Consider the following 12,727-nt stretch of genomic DNA (forward strand, 5'->3'; position numbering starts at 1 on the left):
ATACTTTATTTTTTAAATGAAAAACTACTTAACATCCAGTCTTGAAAATTTCTGTGATTTTTCCTCTTTGTGCGGAGAAAATTCCGTGAAAATTTCAAGGAATGATATTGATTTGGTCTACTTCAAAAAAATAAAATGTGAGCGTAGATTTTTAAACACCGCAAACGAGATACGTGGTTTGGTAGTTTCACCGTCGATATGTACTTTGCTTTTCAAAAGCTTCAACAATATCCTCTTGGGGTGCAAAGGCGAAAGGATCATTTTAAATGTATAGTTTTTCTTCAAACTTTGAATGTTCCTCATGTAAATGTTCCTGATACTATTCTTATAATCGATTATCATTTGGATTTAGAGCTTGGTGCTCATGCATGATGTCAACGAGGCGTCTGTCTATGCACGGTGTTAACGACTATTGACGCTGCGTATGCTCAACCGAAAAATTTCACCGTCTACATTCTATAAAATTTTGAGCATGGGGGGAATGAAACTCAAGAAATCGATTTGTGCTTTATTGTAGGCATTAACGCTCCGCATGAAGCCTAACCTCGCTCAAACTAAGTTTACCTAACTTAACTTGGCCTCATCAACGGCCCACGTAGAAAATTTATCTGCTTTTAAATCTAACTTTTCGTGTAATTTTATTGTTTCGTAGCATCGTGATCTTTGACATTATGAGCACTATCCGTTTTGAGTTATCAATTTTATGAGATGCGTCCAAAATTATTTTTCATACTATGATCCTTGGTTTGTTGATACAATGGTCCTTAATCTGTTACCAATGGATTTAGTATTTGATTTTCTGAAAATTGCCAAAAATGTATAACAAATATGCAAGAGAATTAAAAATCCTCGTAATACTTAACCAAAAACTACGATTTGAAGGAGGAGAATCAGCCTGCTGCGTCAATTAAAAACGACGGAGGATTATTGAAAATCATCATGTCAATAGGTCCCGGGTTCGAATCCCGGGGGTGGCGTCTAATTTTCACGGAATTGACGAGTAGATCTGCTGAAACAGATTCTCTGCGGCCCTAATCCCTGAAAATTGGAAAAGCCTGGAGCATGGAGATCCCACGATGTCTACGGACACTAAACATTGTCTAAAGTTGGCTGAAGGTGCTAGACACGAAGCCATTAAACCAGCAAAAAAAAAAAAAAAAAAAAAATCATCATTTCAATAAAAGAGGACAGAGGCAAGACGTCCGTATTTATCAACAACGACAGATCTATCATTACATATGACGTAAAAATCAATTGCAATAATTTTATTGCAAATTCATCGATCATTTTGCGGAGAAAGAATTGTCCAAGTGTGCAATGTGCGTCATAGTTGATGAATTTCCTTCCCTTGAACTCCCTGTCCTAAGTTTTGCGACCAAATGGGGACTATGCGAAAATTTATGTGAGCATTTTTGAATGTGGGCTGATGCCAACTTGGTTTCGTTAGATGCCTCTGCCCTGTCCAAAAGTGGCCTCTGCGCAGAGCCAACTATGACATCACTTAGGTTGTTAATGGTCCCTCACGTGGAACAAGTATCAATTTCGAGCCCTCTCGAGATTTCCGACTCTTTTGGCACCTGTGCGCGTGTTTTATGAGCTATGGACCCAAGGACACTTTTTATTTTTAACGTCATTCGAAAGACCATACTCTTCTAATTAGATTCTCCATCCTCTGTGCAATTTTTCAGACGCAACCAGCATTGCATTTAGAGGAGGAATGTGCGAATATCCTCCTAAAAAAAGACCAAAGTGAAACTAAATTTCAAAATAAAAAGTCAGAATACCATAAACGCGACTGAAATGTGTCTTGTTGATTATTTTATCCATTTAATTATTTTCCTTCCCAGAATTTATGATTATAGAATGAATATTTTTTAATTTTGCCATACAAATGTTACGATAAATGTTTTTTCCTGTAAAATTGTTCTATCCCAACAAAATTTTATCATTTGCCGAAGTCATATATAGAGATCTTCCGGACCATTTTCAGAATCCACCGGCAATCGGAGGGTTTCAGTCTGTATAGATGAAGTCGCTGCTTTTCTGATAACTTCTCTTTTCTTTTTTACCGCATTACTATTTCAATATCCGATTAGGTCAATATCATAATGGTAAGTTTCAACTTGTACAATAAAAAGTTTTGCAGGGGACCTCAATGCTAACAATAATTTTCTCTAAAATAATCATTACTATAAGCTCTTTGTCCCCCTGATTATTTATTTTTTTGCCACAGTTCATTCTACCGTTCCATTGAACAGATATCCATAAAGTTTGCGGCTACTAACACACGATAGGCCGTAGATGAGCTCGTTCTATTCAGAATATGGAAATATAACTCAAGTTGTCCCCTAGAGTGTTATAAAGGTGTGGACTCTTCCATTTAAAACATGCGAATGTTCATTGTTGTCAAAGTTCGTTTGAAAGATCCTGATTTTTGTTTCTATCGATTGTAAAACTAAAGCACAAAATTGCGACTTTCAGTTTCATCTGTAGATTTTCTTCATTCTTCGACTGTACCTGCATTTAGAGTAAAAGTTGATTCTGTTCCTGGGCGATTAAACCAATGAAATTTTTCAATTAATCGTTTAGGAGTTTATTTTGGACAATGTTCAGAAATTTGTGGGGTTAATCGTAGATTTATACCTACTATCATTGAAGTTGTTCTAAACTAGAGGTTTTCAGTTAGGGGGGGGGGGGGGGAGTCGCCCGCTCTATTTAGATTAACTCATGGAGTGCTTGCGGAGGCGAACCTTAAACTAATTATATTGATCGACTGAAGTATCTCCAAACTGATCTTTAGATAAAATGATAAGACACGTGACAGGAGACTTGCAACTAAAAATTCTAACCCACCCTGCAAGCGAGAAAAGCTATCGAAAGCTTTGTATACTAACGCAACGTTATGTAACGGCACACGAAAAAATGCATAGTCCAGCGGTCGTTGATGCAATCTGCATCGCGTAGCGCGCGCACGAGCACATTGGTGCTCGCTCAACGGCAACAATCGAAAGTTGTTGACCTTCTCAAGGCCACCCGCAAAGGTTACTGTTACACTTTCGGACCCGTTATGATTGCTGACCTCTCTACTCTCCGCTGTGAACTAGACAAAAATCGACTAATTCAGAAAGCGGTGTGATGCTAATAGCTTTGGAACAAGAACATATGAATGGAGAATTTGCACGCAGATTTTTTATTGCTTCATTTGAGAGTGCTTGAAGAGCTGATTTCGCAATATTATTTGTAATTTTATTCTATGATGGGAAACAAAAGTCGATATAAAAATGAGAAAATGCACCGCCTAGTGACGTCATATGGCGGCATTTCCCATTTAAACATATGTATTTTGGCAGGTTAGATAATTTTGTCATATCTCCTTCAAAAATTGCTCAATTTATAAACCAAGGGTATACTCGTGCTTAGTTCACTCAGGAGTTTCCAAACATAAAATTCATTAAATTTCAGACACCTCTAAATTCTCTATTTAACGGATCCTTGGTGCGCCTCTAAAAGAATCGAATTTTGATGGTTTTAATAGTGAGCGCATAAAAGTGTGAAGATAGTTTTTATTTTTTTTAAAAAAAAGTTATTTAAACCGATGCAATGGATGATACCGCACTTTGTTCCCCGGGAAACTCATTTTCTCACTTAATGCTATGGAGGCAAAATATTGATCGTATCAAAAATTGTATTGAATTTGTGACACGCACAATTGGCTAATGAATAAAAGTACAATCATACTCACATCATCAAGATCACTGTTCATGTAGTAGTACGAATGAAGCAACTGATCCATATGTTTCAAATTTTCTGGGAGTCTGTATTTGACTGCAGCCAGACAGTACTGGCCGCTAAATGAGTCATCGTCGGCCTTGGCCATTACGCATTCGTCGAAATGGCCTAAATGATTCACATTGCCCTCCAACAGTCCTGATGGAACTTTGGCCATCGAGTCCACCACTAGAAAAGTAAGAGAAATGGAAATTAGCCAGGTTAATGATAGGTACATATTTTATCCTACTTTTATCAAAGGAATACATTCTACGTGACAGATCCTAAAATGGGAAATTTTTTCCATATAAAATCATGCAATTTAGACGGTAGCGTTGCTAGTTTTGCCCTGATTTTCCAAAAGACGTCCTCGAGTTTTAGGCTTTTTGTCTGAAAGTATATTGTCACCTTCCGGCCGAAGTATCACAAGCGCCACGCGACGTTTCGAAATTTCCACCGCCATTTTAATTTTTACAGAGAAATTTTTGGTTGAAAATGTTTGAAAATTTCACTGAATTTTATCGGCAGCACAAAGAAAATTCAATGAAATTGTAGGGCAGCTTTATTGAGCAAATTCTCTGTAAAAAATTAAAATGGCAGCGGAAATTTTGAAATGTCGCGTGGCGCATGTGATACTTTGGCCGGAAGATGACGATACTTGAAAACCTCCGAGCGATCAAAATTACCTCTCATTTTACCTCTCTTTCTCATTTTCGTCGGTCGAGTGAAGAGCTGTGGAGGTCATAGCTATATACGACTTTATGACAAAATACGAACATTCATTAATACCAAAATCATTCACTGCGACATTCTGGAGATTTCGATGATCAACATAATTTCCTCGGGCAATCAAATTTAGATGAACGCTTGGTACCTGCACAAAAATGCTGTACCAGAGGATGTGCATTCTGGGGTTTGAGAGCGAGGATACCTTAATATCCTTTTAATAAGTAGAGCAGGGCTTAGAGCCGATTACGAAACAGAAACAGCAGAAAAAAAATCTACTGGTAAGGTCGTCCACCAATTTTTTGCAGAGGTGAAATTAACATTCGCTCAGCAAAAGTATACCTACTCGTTCTTGTCAAAGAGTTACAATTTTTCCCATTAACGACTTCCTACCCTTAAACAACACTTTTGACTGTTAGATTTTCTCTCATCGAATCATATGTAATTTTACTCCATATTTTATGTTTACTTCATTTTTTTTGTTACATCTCACTTGCATTGGTTGGAATTTATTTTTTTATCATGCAGTTCTGCATCGAAATATATGATGGAATTCGATGGTTATCTCTATATTCATTTGTTGACGATACTTCCAATAGCGATCTTGGTTTTTCTCCATCCAATTTTACGGAACAAACACAGCCTATACTAAATTTCAATCAAATTCTTCGGCTAAACTAAAATGCTTTTTTTGAAGCGACCCTGTCTCTGAGTGCTGCCAGGAGGAAGAAAGTCCAGGAGGTTTGGACCCCCATGACTGGATAATTTTTCGTGTTTTCAGGGGAGACTTTCGTGAGGGAGGATTTTCAATTTACTTAATTATAGGTACTCTTCAAAAAAGAAACGAAAAAAGGAAAAAGAAAAAAAAATCCGTCTGAATTTTTTTTCTTAAAGTTTTTTTTCAAAAACTCGAGAAAATGTTACAGTTTTTCAAATTATCAAAAATTATCTCACGTAAAGCCAGAAAAAAGTCGAAGGAATCAAACAAAAAAGTTTTTGAAAATTCATTAGATGAACTTGAATTTTTCCGATGAATCTTTTCAGTCCACCTTTGCAGCAATAAACTCGGAAAAAATGGATTGCTGATTTTACAATTAAATTCTGTTAAAAAGTATGTCCGACATGTTTTGAATGTACATTTTACACTACTGGAAAGCTAATTTAACCATGCGGGTGGTTGAGTTAGCAATTTTTCTTTGTAAAATATACATTGCAACATGTCTGACACTCTTTTTAACTACAAAATTGTTAAATCGGCATTTTCATTATTTCCGTGAATTTCACTTTGAGAGAATGGGGATCAAGACTCTTTTTGAGGCTAGTAATGTGGAATGATCATTGGTATAGGAAAAAAAGACTTACTTCTGAGGGCCCAAAGCTGGAAAAGTTGATAGTTGTAGAGGACGGAGCGGCTGTCGGCGGCGCATTTTTCGTCGCGGCTGTCGACCGGAAGGAAATCGATCGGTGACGGGAAATTGGCCACGAATCGGTGATATTCGGACGCGTTGGCTGCTCCCGCCAAGGGACTCGGGCCTCCGCTCGTGCCGCAGTTCGGTCTTAGGCACACTTCGTCTCCATCTCCAACCCTCGGCGTCTTTATAGAGTGGTTCTTCGTCGAAACACCTGAACACACAGAAATTTATTAAAAACACAAACAAACACACTGAAAAAAATGGTATGCTGTTTTAGCACCTATGATGTCAAAAATCTGTCTGGTGATCCTATGATGCTGCCTTGATTGTCCACGCAGTTGAATTAGTATTCACAGGATGTAAAGTTAACTGGGAGGGCAGCAATGACAGCATCTTGGAATCAAAAGACACATTTTTGACATCCTAGGTGCTAAAACAGCATATTATTTTTTTCAGTGCACGGAGAGTATTCTGTCGTGCTAAGGAAGAACGCCGTATATGAACCTTCAGGTGACCTGGTGACCGAATGTTCTGTGATTGGTGCTCCATTTTCCACTTTTTATTAATCACAAGCTGGATAAAGGCTATTGGCTAGCCGATTTTTGACCAGATTCATTTAAATATTGGCAAAAGTTTGAAAAAAAGAAGGTTCGAGCAAAAGTCCTCTTTAGGTTTTTTTTTTTTTTTTTTTTTTTTTTTTTTTTTTTTTTAAAAAAGAAAAATAATAATAACACGAGGTAAAATTAAGGCAGAGCGATGGGTTCATACTAGTAAAATTCGTCTGAGAATACATTTTTGAACATCCCTGAATATATTTTATTAATACATTGTCAATGTGATCATTTTTCAAAGTTGATATAATTATTTCGATAAAATTCGCACTGCTATATTCCCTTACTTATGCACGTGAATACACTACTTGTGATATAAGTGCAGATTCAGCCGATCCACGTGTGCTTTTGAACAAGTCTTTGGTCGCATTAGAGAACACAAGTCGATGGTTAAAGTGCGGAACTACTTATCTCCATCGCGATGTTTCAAAATCTCTGCTCCTGTTTTATTTTCCCAAAAAGTCAACTTTAAAGTTAGACATTTCCACGGGGTATTCTGCCGCTTGAGCAGAAAAATTAAAATAATTTTCAAGAAATTAAGTTGAATATAGTTTTCTGTTGGAAAACTAAATTATGTCAGGATGTCTAGATCGGCGCAAATGAAGATTTATGGTGTCGCACTTTGGCGATAATATGATGCTTCACACAGGCTAAATTGGATCACATTTTGCAATTCGGAGCTACAAATTCTGGTTCAACTTAGAAACAACGTATGTACCATCGATTTCCCTATGCACAGAAGTGTTTTTTCTGATGATCTAGAAATTATAGTTCCTAATTGCAAAATGTAGCCCAATTAGGAATCGTGGAAAAATCCAGAGTGTTTGTCTAGCTCTGGCTTTATAAAATAAATTTATCATTTTACAGCGTGCAAGATATTAGAACACCTGTCGGATAAGGTCGAACCCAGTATTAATACAGATGACTACGCAATAATTGCATGTTCGGCAATTTCCATCGACTATTTCCTTCGACAAAGGACAAAGGAACATGAGCCACAGACTAATGTTCCGATTGGATCGGTGACGGTGTAACTGCTGATCGGCAGGCCGCAACAATCGCAACATGGCATTAAAATTCAACGTAACGACATTCTGAGATTTCATTCACAGCCGCGTCATCAGGGCTCACTGACGCCACGGACCAACCAGAGGCGAAGGTCACGCGAACCTCTCATCTCGCACTGCGAGGAAGATGATGGAGAAAAAGAAGAAGAAGAAGAAGAAGATGAAGATGAAGAAGAAGATGAAATCGTGATCGGACACTAAATCAGACCCTAGTCATCAGGAGCAGCCCAGAAGAAATAAACAATCGAATGGAAGATTCGTCAGCAATAATAAAACGATCCAGGCTAATACTGCCGTGCTAAGGAAGAACGCCGTATGAACCATCAGCCGTTGCCAAATTTCTTTTCATAAAACGCGAATTTCCTGGTAAATTTATGAATATTTTCCTCCCAATTTTTCAGATAATTTAGTTCACAATTTTACCCGAAGATTCAGAAAATTTAAAGGAAAAATATTCCTAACTTTCCACCAAAAGAAACATTTTATCGAAGGAAATTTGGCAACTCTCGAGTGTTCATACGGCGTTCTTCCTTACCACGGCAGAATACTGTCGTGCTAAGGAAGAACGTCGGATGAATGTTGAGGCATCGCCAAATTTCCTTCGATGAAATATGCAATTTATTGGAGTGAATAATTTTCTTCCAAATTTTTAGAAAATTTTGTTCACAATTGAATTAAAAATATCTAAAAGAGTCGGAGAATATATGCGTAATTTTCCTCAAAAATAATATTTTATCCGGGAGTATTTGGCAACTCTTGAATGTTCATACGGTGTTCTTCCTCAGCACGGCGGGATAAAAGCTAAGGAATCGTGATTTTCAGTGCCCCACGGAGGAGCGCTTTTCTGCTTTCCGCATCTATAGTGTAAGATCTTAATCGCCTCAAATTGTACGTATCATCGCGGCTTCAAATGAAGCGAAGAAGACGTAAAATTAAGTTTCATTTTATTATGTCATGCAATCAGCGAGAGGTTAAATTATTTTTTGGTGGTTAAATTATTTTCCTTGTATTCAGAGGAAAACGGTCTCACTAATCGCAAATTACACCGCAGACAAAAAGCAAAAACACGAGTTCAAACAAAAGATTCAAGAATATAAGTGATTAAGTAAGTGATGATACTAAAGTACGCTCATTTTGAAATAGTGTCTTCACAGAGAGGCTCCAGGGATTTGCTGCTTGGAAAACAGCGGATCTCTGGAGGGCAGCTTTTCATGATTTGGAATGTCTGAACTGATTAAGGACATTTTGTGGGATATGTTCTAAAAGAATAAATATTCTTTAGCCAAAAAACCAACAGTCTATTTGACTGAGGCCTAACAAAAAACGCCCATGATAAGGCAACTTTATGATTGCCCCGCGGCTCACAAGGTGCAGACATCAAGAGAGCCCATGCGACAAAAGGAAGTGGTGGAACGTAGATGAGTTACTATCGTATGTTTTGGGATACAACTGTTCGTGCCCCCGGGCTGTCAATATTGCATATCACCAAAAATGAAGGGGCTGTTTTTGTTTTCACAGGAATGCGCAGGAATGCCGCGGTGCCCTAGCGAAATATTGCACATTGAAAAACGCTCCTCTCTAGAATTGAGCGAGATCGACAATTTTGTGCTATTAGAATTTTTGAAAGTCCAATAACAGGTTACATTAAGCTCTCAAAGTTTATGTGAATTTTTTTATATCAACTATCGTGACATCAACTTCGTGAAGATTCATGAAAATTTATATTGAAAACAACAATGACGGACTGAATTGTGCAATTAGAAACTACAATATTTGGCTTATTTAGAAATAACTTAAGTATCGTTAGTTTCCTTATTCAAATAGGTGCTTTTGCGTGTAAGTTCTTAATCGCAAAATTCCGTCCAAACGTGCAAGAGTTGCTCTCTCTTACACAAGTTAACGAGTGACGTTCATGGGAGCGGATGGGGAAGGGGGGGATTGAATTCTAATGATGATAAAAAATTCACCATTAGTAATATGGTATTCTAATGCAAATACATTCATTTGCCGAACAAACGGTCCCAAATGAAGAAGGAACTAAAATGTAGAGGGAACGCACCATTAGATGAGTTAGCCATTATTCTAAGCGTGCACATTGGTGAAAGTCTCAAAACACATTCATGAAGTTCTCTTTTCCGCTAAACTTTGGCGGTACACTCGTGGATATGCATAAATTTTGCTAAATAGGTTAGGCACCGGTGCTTGTCACTTGAAAGGCAAGTAAGATGTCTCTATAAACAAATACCAACCTTTCACGTATTGCCATTTTTGGGCCCATCCTATAATTGAATTTCCTTTACTCTATATATGATTTTTTTTTCTCATTGATCGCCTAAATTTTAGGGAGTGCATCATAATTTTGGCATTTTCTGTCTCTTCTCGGATCTATTACTTACCCGTACCGATACTCTTTCTTTTGTTGAAATTTGTGATTGACGAATAATGTTTGAGCAGTTATAATCCTGCTAGGATTTTTCAACGACGAATAAACTTATTTCAAACGACTATGCAAACCAGTATGACTTTAACTCTCAAAAACTTAATCGAGATTTTACTCTCGAATATTATTAATAAATTATCATGGTTAAATTTGAATTGTTATTGTATAGTTATCGTCATTAGGTAATTTTAAGGGTGGGCTGCCTTTGGGGGTAAAAATAGATATTTTCCTTGGCAACAATATTGTGGTGCGTTAACAGGAACAACATAATTTCAAACAAGATGCAAGAATATTTGAAGGAACGTTATCAGTTGTGCAAGTTTTAATTGCTGTTATCATTGAATGAACACACGGAGAAAGTTCAAGATAAGGACGCGAGGCCGGTCAGAGATAGGCACAATCCTGTTTATTAAAATGTCATAAAAAGTAAAGGCATGCTGTATCAGGAAGTGATTAATATGTAGTAAACCTATGATTTTTTTAGAGTAAATCTCCTCCATAATCTGTTACACTTGCCGTGGGGAGACGGAGCTCTCGTAGAGACAACATTTTCTAAACATCGATTTTTGCCAAGTTGGATCGAGGAATCGAAAGTTGAGTTTCCAATGCAAAAAAAACTTCCAGTATTCTCAGAAAAAAGTCATGATAAGTATAGTTCATTCTTGTTTTAGACGAAGGAGTAACTTGAGAGTTTAAATTTAAGTTTAGATTGAAGCTTCGAGATTGGAAATTTTAAGCAGCCTTATCTCCACAAAAGTACATTATTTAAACTGCATATTTCAAATTTTCACAATTTTGGCTTGGTTCAACGAGTTTGGATGCTTTTTTGTTTCAAAATGTGCCTGAAACACTCCTGTGGTAGGTACCGAAACTTGAATTTTTAGTTTTTTGGTGAATAAATTATTTTTCCCTCGTGGAAGTTTCATAAAGCGACTAAGAAACTGCAAAAAATCGTATTTCGGTCGTATTTTTTTAAAAAATATTCGCTCTCATTTTAATTTATCTAACGAGAACCAACCAACACTGCCGTTTATAATTTTTAAAGAATATTCTTTACGCACAGAGGAAAAATTAGGACCAAAGTAAGTCTGTAAGTTGTAAACTGAAATAAACTTGTGCAGTTTCAACGTCGACATACCAGTGCGCCTAATTGGAATTAAAAACGACAACACAAACGAAAAACTGAAATATTTTTATCCTTTGACTGTTCGCTGAAATGAGCTCACTAGGAACGGTCAGAAAGATGACGAGGTACCAGGTATCTGTCCCCACGCCTAAACCGCGTAAAACGAATTGATCAACAAGTAGTCACCGTACACAGGCATGTCAGAGATGCTGGTCAATAGCCACTTTCTTCTCAACATTACTCAAGAAGCACTGAACGGCTTAATTGCCCATTACGTTTACGTTTACCGTCCATGTGGACGTTTATAATTCTGATAAAGCAGTAGCGTCGCTCGCGTATTCGCGTATACCATAAAACGTATACTATTTATCTCATCGAATCGTTGGTGCTCAGACAAAAGAACGTATCCTCATTACTATTATGTATAATTTTTACTTAGAATGCATTTTCCCGCTCGGAAACCGCTAGAAAGTTTTTACTGTTGATTTCACTAAATGGGCTGCGTTTTTTAATAAGGAACTACAATTTTTGGCTTATACATAAAAAACAAACCAAATGGCACAATTATTGTTTCTATAATGAGCCTACAATTCTAGTTCTAATTGCAAAATGTGGTCCAATTACTCTTGCAAATTCTAGGCAAAATTTAGACAAAAATTTTGCGATAATTTTCAGTGTGAAACAAATGAGATTATATTTTGCAACATCGGAATAGGGTATAGTTCTGTCACCCGGGAAGCGACGAGATGTAACGAAAAAGTTCGTCGTGCATACCAATGAGAACACGATTTTTACTATGAAATCACACGCAGAACCTGCAGCTCAAAGTTTTTGGAACGGATGTGCCGAAAAAATGCTGTATAAAAACTTAGGAAGCTTAGTAACAAGATTTCCAGGAAAAAATTATTAGAACCGGTGGCGATTTCAAGAAGTGTCATGGGCTAGTGTTTAGTTTCCCCTCAGCTCTGAGGAGCCAAAAACCTTTGAGCTCTTCGCTAACCCATAATACCTAATAACGTATAGCAAAATTTTTATTTAGTTCGTTTCAATTGCTTTCCAAGGTTTGAATGATGAAAGTACTCACTGAGATATTTAGTGACGACTCTATCGTCGATCTCCTCAAAAGCGGAGCCGAGGGCTAGAAGCGCGGAAAAGCACACTAGGACCCGCCATGCGCACGGCCGAAAACACGCGCTGGACATAATGATCGAGCGAGCATGCGATCAGCTGATCACGACATCATTGGACTGACTGGACTGATCGCGCCGCGGCGAACACGGCGCGGCGTCGCGACGGCCAGTCGCGCGTCGGTTCCCGCGGTTCCACGCGACCTCTAAATCGCCAAGGACCCACCGGTTGCATCTCCAGATCCCACTTTACTACCGCACCTGTTGTCCACAGAGGGTATCGCTCCGTCAGCGCCGTCCAGGAACGCAGCTGCGCCTTGATTATTGAAATTGATAGACAAAGCTTTAGACAATGAAGTCAAGAAGAGTATGGAGGGATCCTATTGGTTGAAATGGGTGGTTCCTATAGACTAAGAGGGTTAATAATGGACTAACTATATAGGGTCTTCC

General features: G+C 37.8%; 1 protein-coding gene across 1 annotated transcript in view; it reads right to left on the minus strand.

Annotated features, from left to right (window-relative positions):
* Nucleotides 1–12,417, minus strand: part of LOC109032129 (nose resistant to fluoxetine protein 6) — a 29,663-nt gene extending 17,246 nt beyond the window's left edge. The window contains exons 1-3 of the mRNA XM_019044100.2: nucleotides 12,235–12,417; nucleotides 5,857–6,117; nucleotides 3,743–3,957 (exon numbers count right to left, since the gene is read on the minus strand). Of these exons, the coding sequence (XP_018899645.2) occupies nucleotides 3,743–3,957; nucleotides 5,857–6,117; nucleotides 12,235–12,352 (594 nt within the window). The 5' untranslated portion in view covers nucleotides 12,353–12,417. The remainder of the gene's footprint in view (nucleotides 1–3,742; nucleotides 3,958–5,856; nucleotides 6,118–12,234) is intronic.
* Nucleotides 12,418–12,727: the final 310 nt, after the last annotated feature.

This window comes from Bemisia tabaci, chromosome 7, assembly GCF_918797505.1.
Source record: "Bemisia tabaci chromosome 7, PGI_BMITA_v3".
NCBI classification, from domain to species: domain Eukaryota; kingdom Metazoa; phylum Arthropoda; class Insecta; order Hemiptera; family Aleyrodidae; genus Bemisia; species Bemisia tabaci.